Genomic DNA, 13,203 nt, shown 5'->3' with positions numbered 1-13,203 from the left:
CCATTGGTTGAGGCTGTCACTACCTTTGGTTCCTAATGCCTACCGACATCATCACCAGTTCTACAATCATGCACTCGGTCAGTATCCTCGCATCATGGACTGTCCCACTGGTAGACCATCACCTCCCAGCTGACACTGATGGCTGCCGCTGCCACTGCCAGCTCGTCAGGCTACTGGTGCTGCCAGATTCACTGGGTGGCTCACCCTCTCGCCACAAAGTCAATTGCCAAACATCTGCAATGCCGCCATTGCCTACAGCAACATCTCCATCATCGAGCTACCAATGCTGACAGTCGCGCCCTTCTTGCCCCAATGCTGTTTGCATGCTGTGCCCTCCTGAGCATCACTGTGAGCCAGCTGCACCCATGTCACAGTATTGTGCCAGGTGTCAACCAGATTCAGAAGAGCTGTCAGTATTGCCGTACCATATTATGTACTGTTAACTATTGTCACTGGGAACTGGTGTTCACTTGCAGTGTCCTTGCTACCATGCAAAGACATAAAATTTATCCTTTATAATATCATTACCACCACCATAATTATCCTCCTGTGATGACTGAATGATAGTTGGAGTGTGTAAACTGTGAGCCTGGATACGTACAATCAAGCTTTCAGAAAAATATCATCTATGTAATCCCGAATATAGCAGTAGTGTATAAATGCATAAACTCTCACATGATCAACTTACCAGGATCTGCAACTATGTTGCTGACAAGAATAACACACAGAAGACTGTAAAATAAGATTGAAGATCTGTTGGGTCACTTTCAGTTGAGCTTGGAAAAGATAGACTTGAGAGGGGCAGTTCTGAAGTTGTGCTAGATAATGGAAGCGACTCTTTTGAACCTAGAAAAAGTGTCTAACAATGTAAAATGTTACAAGATATTCAAACTTTTCAGAAAATAGTGTAAACTAGAGGGGAAAACTTATAATTTACAATATGAACAAGAACAAAGTATGAACACTAAGAATGGAAGCCCAAGAACTAAGTGCTCAGCTTAAAAAGCTTGTGAGAAAGGGATGCAATCTTTCTCCTCTCTTGTTCAATTCAAACATCAAAGAAGCAACGGTGGAAATAAAAGAGAGGTTCAATAGTGAGATTAAAATTCAGTGTGAAAGGATATCAGTGATAAGCTACACTGATGCCATTGCAATTCTCAGTGAAAGTAATGAAGTATTATAAGACATGTTGAATGGAATGATCAGTCTGCAGAGCAGATAGTGTGAGTTGAGAGAGAACTGAAGAAAGATAAAAGTGATTGAGGAGTAGCAGAAATGAGATTTGTAGTATTGTATCATATTGATACTGCCGGAACAAGTACCTCCAAGATTCCTGTGGGCACTGTGAGCAATGCTTTGAACATTGCCACCAATGAAGATTCTCCGGGCCGCTGACCAACGAAGACATCCAGGATGGTGTTATAAATGATGAGTATCTGAGTACCAGTCTTCTAATTCAAGATTACTTCTAGTCAAGATCACTTCTGCGTCACTAGTTGGTGCTGAACATTACACAGAGTTGTTAATAGCAAACATTCAGTGTACATAGACACATGCTCATGTCAGGTCTCTGCTTATAGCTTGCTGCATCTACCACAAGTTAACAGTGTAGCACTTCTTCATTCACAAGTTGAGTAAAATTTATTCATTTAACCATTAACTCATGGGGTGAATGTTTTGTAACCTGTACTATGGGGTGGGGTTTCTAGCTCCCCTAGGTTTAATGTGAGATTTAAAGCACAATTCATTTGAAATTTTTAATTTAAATTACATATCAATTAATTGCACAGTTATTTAAGTGTTTTTTTGAATACTTCTTGTTGATTTTGTTGCACTAAATAATGCCTGCAGTATTTAACTTTTTATCACAGAACGTCACGTGCTTTTGTGTTTTTTTAAATAGTACATATGAACTAATTGTTAGAGAACCGAATTTTAAATTCTGAAAAATTATAGCATTTGTAACAAGTAAATATGCACATAAAACTAAACTCTAGTGTTTTAAACTGCACCCAATAGGCACAGAAATAAAGTATGCAGTACTATACTGCAGAAAACAAATATGTAGATCATGAGATATATTCTAGGAGACTCAGCGGATGTCAGTAACATATGTCAACAACAAACAAAGAAGACAATAATGCAGCCAATGGCAAAAAATTATAGCATTGGCAATTTAAGGACAGTCTGAAAAGTGTATAAGCATTCTGCCAGAATTTACCTCAAGCGAGTTTGAAAATTTTCATGCAGTCTGAGAGACCATACCTTATAGATTAAAGTGTACTTGTGTCAACAACCCTTTTGCTTGCCTGTCTAAATTCCAAAAGTTACAGGTCTTTTGGCTACCCTGCACCCATTTATCCTTTACAGTGAGGATGCAATATTTGGCTCTTCAGAACAGAAAAGTTACTGAATAGCATCATAACAAGATTGACAGTAGAATTAACATCAAAATAGGAGGCTACTAAGGCCAAAAGCTGAAGGAATTCAGCTACTTGGAAGTAAAATAACACATGGTAGATGAAGCAAGAAGACATAAAAGAAATTTCTAAGATTGGACATTCAGAGCCTTGCATTGTGTGCAAGTGTATCACGGACTGCGGAAATCCAGGCAAAGAAGGGGAGTGAAGTTTTTGAGATGTGATGCTGTATGACTGTGGTGAAAGTTAAGAGGACTAAAAAAATGAGTAGGTTCTCCACAGAATTGCTGAAGAGAGGAGTATGTGGAAAATGCTGACGAAAGGAAGGGGCAGGATGCTAGGACATCTGTTACGACAAGGAATAGCTTCCTTAATACTAGTGGGAGAGTAGAAACTGTAGCAGGAAGACAGAGATTGGAATATATCTAACAGATAATTGAGGACATTATGGAAAGGATGGATTGCTAATCACCACATAGAGGAGGCACTGAGGAGCAGACAGGCACAATGAAAAGAATGCTAGAAATGTCCAATTTTCAGACTGTGTCCTTCATCATAAGTAACAAGCGCGCACACACACACACACACACACACACACACACACACACACACACACACACACACACACATGGCCACTGCCATCCCCGGGCGTGAAGGTCCAACTTGCTGCTTGCTGCCAAGAGTTGGGACTTAGTGGCCAGAGATGTGACCAGAGACAACACTGGACATGTGTGTGTGAGTTGTGCTTGTGTGAATGTGCGTGTATTTTGTACTTACGAGGGACGTAGTTTGAAAGTTTAACATTTCTAGCATTCATTGTCCTGTGCCTCACTGCATCTCAATGCCTTCTGTATGTGGCGAGTAGCAATCTATTCTTTTCATGTTGTAAGTAACTAGGGGTGTTGACTGTAAGTGCTATTCTTTGGTAAATAGGTCTGCACTGCTGACGACGTTTTCACTGACCACATAAAACCAGTTTCCTCATTGTACTATAGTACCACTGTATCCTGAAAGAATAACATGTGTTTGGTCTCCACAACTGCCCATTTGTAGCAGTTTCTGTTAAGGATACCTGTAGTTCATAAAAATTGCGACCATTGAAGACAGCATGGGCTGTCCCCTTAGCATAATGGCTCTTTTTCCATGCTGGAATACGTTCCTCAAACACTGATTCTTAAGTGCACTTGCAACATTAATATAGATAGTTACATGGCATTTGCACTGTGGAACTGATTTCTCTTACCTTGGGTTGAAATAGAAATTATTTCTGAGACAGTTATTGAGCAGTCTGCTCCTGTATATTTTTTGGTATGCCATACTAATCTGATAATCAGGTATGAGGTGCTGTTTTTTAAGTTTTGTTGTTGGCTAGACTATTACGAATAATGTGCTGCTGAAGAACGTGAATATCTGAGAATATGCAAGGGGCAGAGTTCTGTCCATGCTTCACCACATTTCTCCTTGTGCATTCCAGTAAGACAATGCCTTTTTTGGATTACTTGGCCTGTGCAAATGCTCTTCACAACACAGACTTACCTGTTGTCTGTCAGATTTTGAGTTGCATATGGGATAAGTCTTGTTAGTGATGGGCTAAGTGGTGATAATCAACAGTTAATATAAGTGAAATAGGTTGGTGGACCATGTCCAAATCACAGATCAGAGTGCAGAAAATGGGGTTCAGCAATAACAACCTCAACAACCCATATGTGACAGTACTTCTTACAGTAAGAGGTTTTACCCAATATGGGAAGTGTCATATGTTGGAACCAAGGAATATTTCTGGAACTCTGCAGACAGTTCTTTGGACTCGAGTCTTGATACAAAGAAAATTGATTGAAGGGGTATGATGATAGTTGGCTTACAAAGGCAAACACATTATGGGTCTCAAATTTGGATGAAATTTCAGGCAGATATTTTGTCATTGGAGGAGGAGGAGGAGGAGGAGGAGGATGTAAATATTTGGGGGTAAAAAACACTCACTATATAGCAGAGGCGTAGGTTTTATAATTTTTATTTCTTGAGCTGGAGTCTGTGCCTGTTGCCATCTTAGTGCTTCTGCTATTCTATGAGTGGCCTCCCTTGCTCAAAATAATGCAGTTCAGTTTTATTATAATACACAAATTCAGGTTTGTTGTTATCTGTAATTTTCAAATTGTTTTAATCTAACTTCTAATGAAATGAAAACATGGAGATCATTGATATTTATAATTTCTGCCATATAAAGTGAATAAAACTATTTAGAAATGTGAAATTCTAAATTCTCCAAAAAGTATATTTTATGTAATTTTTTTTTTTGTCAAAATCAACCACTAGACTTGAACCCACATTAAAATAGTAATAATAATAATAATAATAATAATAATAATAATAATAATAACTGCAGAGCCCACAAGACTGGCTCACCATGTGGTTAGTCATTAGGACTTGGCCAACACTGATATGTTGATTTCCTCCAAAATTACAGCCTTTAGAGCCAAAGGCCAAAATATTTGTACACTTTATTTTGATTATGACACTGAATTTTTTTGCAAAATTTTTACTAAATTTGTGAGCCACAGTTGGTGACCACCTCTTGTTGGTCTGCAACATACACTGTTTATCTGCACAGTAATCGTATGTTGGCTGAATTTTGCACTTTTCTGATGACTCCTTTGTGGTGAGATATTTTGTTTGCACATTAATATATATTGGGTCATTTCCTTTTAATTAAAACACTAGTTAACTGAAACAGTATTTTACTTCATAAAAATAATCACTACTGTTCAACAATAGATGTAGCTGAGTCCTTTATGCAAGATACAATATGATTCCTCTTTTATGTTTAATCATTTAATGGGTTATGTTTACTGAAAATTGGCTTTGTATTCCATTTAAGTCTCATTGATCACCTTTTTCGAATGTGCATTACTTTTTTTGTAATAGACACAGTTGCCAGCAGTCCTCATGTTTTGCACAACTTGACATGAACAAAGGCATAACATCATTTTTAATTGCAGCTTTCGTACAACAGTCTGCAGTCACTCCCCAAGGAAATGGGCATGCTGCGCAATTTGATGGAACTGTATCTTGACAACAATAAGCTGAAGACCGTACCTGAAGAGATGTCAAATTTGAAGAGTTTGCTGGTTTTAAATTTAGGACGTAATGAATTTGAGAGCATTCCATTTGATATTGCATGCTTAAATATGCTTCAAACTTTGGTAAGCTTATATGATTGATCCTTATTGCTACTTCAAATTCTACAAAATCTCTGCAGCTTCATTTTACAGTTTTAAATGATAGTTCAGTCCTCATATTGGAAATACTAATGATCAATAATCTGTGTTTACTTTCTTTTTTAATTTGTTATTTTTAAGTAGTGGATATATAGTGTTGTTTATTTTTCTGAGTATCTGTTACAATCTGCACCTGACAGTGAATACACTCTTAAATCATGAATTGTACTTATTGTGTGAGGTATCCTTCTTGACGTCACACACACTTCTTACATAACTGCATACATTTTTATGAAATTTACAACAGGTTCATGTAACAAGTTCCAAAGTTCTCTTCATTTTTTTAATTATCTGCATGTTGTATGTGACTATTGTGATTGATGTTACTGCCCATGATGAGATGCTGATGACACTGTGAGTGTAACGTGTCATGGGTACTTTCTGCCTTGTATAAAGCAAATAACTTGAGGGATTCTAGTCTTTTCCCATCAAATGTTAGCTGTTTTCGTGTTGCTATATTGTTACAACAAAATATCATTAACCCATTCTATTATAGTGAGATTAAGTTTTACTAATAAAAATGTCATGTCATATATAGCTCCTAATAAGGTAAAACCAAGAGATGGAAGTGTTGAGCAAAACAGATAAATTGTCATCTATTCATTCTGACTGATATGCATTTAATGGTTTGTGTGTGAGTTCATATGCAATGTCCAGACCTTAACTGACTCATGTCCTAGACTGATGTGACATTTTTGGCAATTGGTTTTCTTGGTGCTTGCTTGAAGATAACTCGCATAAAAACCACTCTTGATTTCACTTATCTGATTTGTTCAGCACTTGCTCATACGGCTTTATGAGACTGTTAGATTTAATTCTTTATACGTGCTAATCCCAATTTAATCTTGGAATTGGTGTTACCAAGTGTCGTTTTAATGCTATATGACACTAAATCTAGAAGACTACACAGATTATAGCATCTTATCTGGCAAATAGCTGTTTTAGAAATAACATGTGAATTGAAACCTGATGCCTCATTTACTTGTACTTTATTATACATAGCTAAGTAGTAAGGTTAGTGTACCATATTCTCACATTGAGGATTTTGCATTTAAAATAACTTGTTTCCTGTATGATGTGTTTCCATATGTGAAGAAAAGTTTTTGAAAGCATGCAGCTTGGAGTCCCTCATGTTTCAGCATAACAGATTAGTGGTTCCCCTTGTTCTTGGAGTGCCACCTCATTCTTTTTTAAATCTTATTCTGTAAACTGTGAATCATGGCAGATAAGATTATGGCAGAGATTACTTTTTAAGGTACGATGTATTGGCTTATGCACCTCTGTGTGAGCTGTTATCCACCTACTTTTACCATTACATTTTCGGTTGTACTGATATTTAGGTGTGAAAGCCAGTGCTGGGAGGTTCCTAAGTGGATTCTCGTCAGAATTAAAACTTCTTTCTTTGAGTGTCAGATGGCTGCCGGCAAGGGTTTTCAATGTTCCTGTCAACCTCTCTCACCATTGCTAAAGTTTTTGATGTGTATATCATACATTTTTGCTATGGAAACTAAGATATTATGGTGTCAAATAGCACACCACTTGCATGTCTGGAATATTATATCCAAAGAAAACACTTTAAATGGTAGCTCTAAAGGAGAAACTGTAAAATCACTGTGAATGAAAGTGGAATATGTCATCCTACATTGTTCATACTTGCTGCACTCTTACTTTTGACTACCCTAAAAGGTCTATTAGAATAATTAAGAGACTTTTAAAGAACTATGATATTTGTTGTTCACACACATGTATTAACAAACAATGCGTAATCATATACATATATCAGACACAATAGCTGTACAGCATTATAATTTAACCAGGAAAGAGATCTGTTACAGATTGGTTGTGTGAAATGTTCATGGTGAACTTGTTGCGTATGGTTTGTCGTATTCCAGGTAAGCTTTGAACAATTTGGGAAAGAAAATCATTGTCTGAGAAACAGTGAAAAAAATTTTTTTCCTGTGTTTGATCACATTTTCTGGAGAACACACGTCACACAAATACAGAAAGTAGTTAATTTCATATTCAGGCCCTAGTAAATCAGAATTAATTGTTCAGTATATAGTTTCTCAATCACAAACAATAATTTTGTAGTTAAATTACTTGGAAATAATTTGCTAAAATAAATTTTCTTAATTTAAAGTGCTTCTATAACACACAGATGGAATTTGGAGTGAGCTAATAGAGGGCTCTGACTGATGTATTTATACCTCAGTTTAAGCCCTTGTCCTTATCTTCTTAGTAAACATCCGTTTTTTTTTTCTAAAATATTCTGTTTAAAAAGTTATTCATAATTTAAGTTTTCATATTCCAGAATGTTCTGTTCTTAACTGGTGATTATTTACAAAATTCAGTCTCATAGTTCCACATCACTGATTCATCATCATCATCATTTAAGACTGATAATGCCTTTCAGTGTTCAGTCTGGAGCATAGTCCCCTTTATAAAATTCCTCCACGATCCCCTATTCCGTGCTAACATTGGTGCCTCTTCTGATGTTAAGCCTATTACTTCAAAATCATTCTTAACCGAATCCAGGTACCTTCTCCTTGGTCTGCCCCAACTCCTCCTACCCTCTACTGATGAACCCATGACTCTCTTGGGTAACCTTGCTTCTCCCATGCGTGTGACATGACCGCACCATCTAAGCCTGTTCGCCCTGACTGCTACATCTATAGAGTTCATTCCCAGTTTTTCTTTGATTTCCTCATTGTGGACACCCTCCTGCCATTGTTCCCATCTACTAGTACTTGCAATCATCCTAGCTACTTTCATATCTGTAACCTCAACCTTATTGATAAGGTAACCTGAACCCATCCAGCTTTCGCTCCCATACAACAAAGTTGGTCGAAAGATTGAACGGTGCACAGATAACTTAGTCTTGGTACTGACTTCCTTCTTGCAGAAGAGAGTAGATCGTAGCTGAGCACTCACTGCATTAGTTTGCTACACCTCGCTTCCAGTTCTTCCACTATGTTGACGTCCTGTGAGAATATGCATCCTAAGTACTTGAAACTGTCCACCTGTTCTAACTTGGTTTCTCCTATTTGGCACTCAATCCATTTATATTTCTTTCCCACTGACATTACTTTCGTTTTGGAGATGCTAATCTTCATACCATAGTCCTTACATTTCTGATCTAGCTCTGAAATATTACTTTGCAAACTTTCAATCGAATCTTCCATTACAACTAAGTCATCCGCATATGCAAGGCTGTTTATTTTGTGTTCACACATCTTAATCTTACCCAGCCAGTCTATTGTTTTCAACATGTGATCCATATATAATATGAACAACAGTGGAGACAGGTTGCAGCCTTGTCTTGCCCCTGAAACTACTCTGAACCATGAACTCAATTTACTGTCAACTCTAACTGCTGCCTGACTATCCACGTAAAGACCTTTAATTGCTTGCAAAAGTGTGCCTCCTATTCCATAATCTCGTAGAACAGGCAATAAATTCCTCCTAGGAACCCGGTCATATGCCTTTTCAAGATCTATAAAGCATAGATACAGTTCCCTGTTCCACTCATAACACTTCTCCATTATTTGCCGTAAGCTAAAGATCTAGTCCTGACAACCTCTAAGAGGCCTAAACCCACACTGATTTTCATCCAATTGGTCCTCAACTAATACTCGCACTTTCCTTTCAACAATACCTGAGAAGATTTTACCCACAACGCTGATTAAAGAGACACCTCTGTAGTTGTTACAATCTTTTCTGTTTCCATGTTTAAAGATTGGTGTGCTGTCCCGACTCCCACGCCATTTCAATTATCCTGTGTAGCCATTTAAGACCTGACATTCCACTGTATTTGATGAGTTCCGACTTAATTTCATCCACCCCAGATGCTTTATTGCACTGCAATCTATTGACCATTTTCACCACTTCCTCAAATGTGGTCCTATTTCCATCCTCATTCCTATCCCATTGTACATCGAAATCTGAAACATTACTGATCGTATTTTCACCTACATTGAGCAACTCTTCAAAATATTCCCTCCATCTGCCCAAGGAATCCACAGGATTCACAAGCAGTTTTCCTGACCTGTCCAAAATACTTGTCATTTGCTTCCTACTTCCCTTTCAAAGACTGCTAATTACACTCCAGAATGGTTTTCCAGCAGCTTGACCCACAGTCTCCAACTTGTTTCCAAAGTCTTCCCAAGATTTCTTCTTGGATGCTGCAATTATCTGTTTGGCTTTGTTTCTTTCTTCAACATAACTTTCTCCGTCTACCTGAGTTCTAGTATGTAGCCATTTTTGATACGCCTTCTTTTTCCTTTTACAGGCTGCCTTGACTGTGTCATTCCACCATGCTGTTTGCTTCATCCTACCTTTACACACTACTGTTCCAAGACATTCTTTAGCCCCTTCTAGTACTGTGTCCCTGTACCTTGTCCATTCCTTTTCCAATGACATTCAACTAACTGGTACCTTTCTGAGATCATTGTTATGTAGTTGTGCCTGATTTCCTTATCCTGAAGTTTCTCCACTCTCATCCTCCTACATATGGACATGACCTCCTGCACTTTCAGCCTCACAATACCAATTTCGCTGCAGATTAAATAATGATCAGTGTCATCAAAGAATCCCCTGAATACACGTGTGTCCCTCACAGCCTTCCTGAATTCCTAATCTGTTATTATATAGTCAATGACAGATGTGGTTCCCCTGCCTTCCCAAGTATACCGTTGAATGTTCTTATGTTTAAAAAAGGAGTTTGTGATTACTAATCCTATACGGGCACAGAAATCCAAGAGTTGTGTCCTGTTCCTGTTGGCCTCCATATCCCCTCCAAATTTACCCATAACTTTTTCATACCCTTTTGTCAGATTTCCAATCCTGGCATTAAAATCACCCATGAGCAGAATACTGTCCTTGTCCTTTACTCGTAACAACTACATCACTGAGTGCATCATAAGAACTATCCATCTTATCTTGATCTGTCCCTTCACGATGCGAATATACTGACACAATCCTAATTTTCTTGCTAGACACTGTCAAATCTATCCACATCAGTCGTTCGTTTACATACCTTATTGCAACTACGCTGGGTTCCATTTCTTTCCTGATGTAAAGCCCTACACCCCATTGTGCTATTCCTGCTTTGACTCCTGACAGGTAGACCTTGTATTCTCCCACTTCCTCTTCTTTCTCACCCCTTACCCGAATGTCACTAACAGCTAAAACATCCAGACCCATCTTACTTGCAGCCTCTGCCAGCTCTACCTTCTTCCCAGAGTAGCCCACATTGATATTAATAGCTCCCCATCTCATTACAATTTGTTTGCCGAATCGTATCTTAGGAGTCCCTGGTTTGTCAGTTAGAGGTGGGACTGCGTCACCTCCAAAGGTCCGAGGCATTTTGCTCTGATTGTTGCCAGCATCATATTTAAAGTACCAGGGAAGCAGGTTGCTAGCCTTACTTGCCCCGAGTTCCATTGAGTTTTACCCCTAACGGTTGAGGGACTAACCAGTGGATTTGGTAGTCTTTGCCGTATGAGCACAAAGGTGACCACAACTCAGAATATGTCCGAGATGCCCAGCCTTATTCCAAAGTAACTGGTATCCCGACTGTCGGGACCAATTACTTGGCCACTCATACATTGTCTGTGGTTCATGAACTAGAACATGACTACAGGAATCCACACCATGAACCACGCATCACTGATTTTTGTGATTAAAAAAATGCCCACACTCACTAGGAAAACTTGTTTGTTGACTAATTATTCAATCCAGAAAAATTCATTTTTAGCCAGTTTTGGTGATTTTTGCGAACTCCCATGAGAGTATACATATTTCCTATAATTTTCTAACCGTATATAAACATACTTACCGTATTTACTCGAATCTAAGCCGCACCTGAAAAATGAGACTCAAAATAAAGGAAAAAAAAAATCCCAAATCTAAGCCGCACGTAAAATTTGAGACTCGAAATTCAAGGGGAGAGAAAAGTTTTAGGCCGCACCTCCAAATCGAAACAAAGTTGGTCCAATGTAATACGAGACACAATTTAGGTCGAATGAAAGACGATACAGCTACAGTAGTTTGGTTCGAGTCGTAAGCTTAACAGTTAAGCTTTACCAGGTAGCCATTGCTATGCATCAGGCGCTCCGTCCATATTTATACAGGTACCCTTCCTTTTTCATGTGCTTCATCTGGTTTGAAACGATTGCTTATTTTGCTTTGATCTGATAAGTGCTGTTTTATTTGTTATATGTGTTCACGTCACTCTAAGCTGAAAATGCATTACTGTACTGTGTCATGCATTGTTTGTCGCATTCTGATAGTGCGTGTTTACGGCCTGTAGCCGCTCGCGGCACGGCTTGGTTCTGTGCACACTACTGCCGCTTACAGTATATAAAAAAAAGAGAGGAATCGTCTAATTAGCGAAACAATGGCAAGAGACTGCTGTTTGTTCTTACTTACACTGCTGCTTTCTTTGATAATGATTAACAAGAACCAAATAATAGACTGTGTATGGTAGAAGATGTTCTGAACGAGAGTTAGGCGAACATTTTTCTCCCTTTCAAAATCTTTGCGGCCGCTTCCTTAGTACATCAAATTGTGCACAGAAATTAGAGTCATCTTAGATTTAAAAATCTAGTCAGTTGCCGTGCTTCATTTCTGACTGTATCACTATTAGGTATAAAAATAATACGAATATAAACATGACACGATATGTATATTCTTCCGCGTTTGCTGTTGTCTCACACTATCGTTTCGTAGTTTATTAGGCAAACGGGATTTAAATGAGATAGCAGCAAACACGAAAGAATACGTGGCAAAATGTTTATATTCGTATTCTTTCTTATGGTGAAGAGAATACTGCATATGATTCACATTTCGTCAGGTTCCTATTAGCAATCATCTCTTCTCACAGGTAGGAAAAAATTCAGAACATAGACTTGGCCATATTGACAAACATCCCAAACAGTCTTGCCTGTCGGATTTTCGTAGTAAATTGAAAGTCTGCTACATTCGAAGATGAACAATACGGAATTTGTATTTACTTCGTTGGATAATGTATGAAAATGCAGTGGTCAAAACTCAGGGCGGAGAATAAAAGCTTGTCTACCACGTTTTTAATTTATTTACTGACGTAGAGGTTTTGGCACCAGTATCTTTGTGCCTACAAAGCATGTCTGTGTAGCGCTACGTATATTCGACGGCAGAAGTTAGTTGTGGTGGCACGTACCAACATTTTTCAGAACTTCCACTTGCTTTGCACTCGATTCTAAGCCGCAGGCGGTTTTTTGGATTACAAAAACCAGAAAAGAAGTGCGGCTTAGATTCGAGTAAATACGGTACTCCTTTGGTCATTGTAATTTCATGTCTATTAATTTTGCTTTCTTTCTTGTTGAAAATCAAAAATATAACATATTTTAGTTGTTATTCATGTGCTCATCAATAAATAATTATGCAGAACAATAATTTAGTCAATCAGTGCCCAGTAGTTAAACTGGGAACATCCATGTGTGAATTTCTTTGTGAACTTCGTTGAGTTA

At 38.1% G+C, this 13,203-nt stretch overlaps 1 protein-coding gene across 3 annotated transcripts in view; it reads left to right on the top strand.

Annotated features, from left to right (window-relative positions):
- LOC126299467 (leucine-rich repeat-containing protein 40-like) overlaps positions 1-13,203 on the top strand; it is a 222,958-nt gene that overhangs the window by 86,586 nt on the left and 123,169 nt on the right. For all 3 annotated transcript variants that reach the window (XM_049991387.1, XM_049991388.1, XM_049991389.1), the window contains one exon: positions 5,417-5,620. In XM_049991387.1, the coding sequence (XP_049847344.1) occupies positions 5,417-5,620 (204 nt within the window). The remainder of the gene's footprint in view (positions 1-5,416; positions 5,621-13,203) is intronic.

This window comes from Schistocerca gregaria, chromosome X (genome assembly GCF_023897955.1).
Source record: "Schistocerca gregaria isolate iqSchGreg1 chromosome X, iqSchGreg1.2, whole genome shotgun sequence".
In the NCBI taxonomy this organism is placed as follows: Eukaryota; Metazoa; Arthropoda; class Insecta; order Orthoptera; family Acrididae; genus Schistocerca; species Schistocerca gregaria.
Note: the sequence above shows the minus strand (reverse complement) of the source record. Positions and strands in the feature narration are given on the sequence as shown.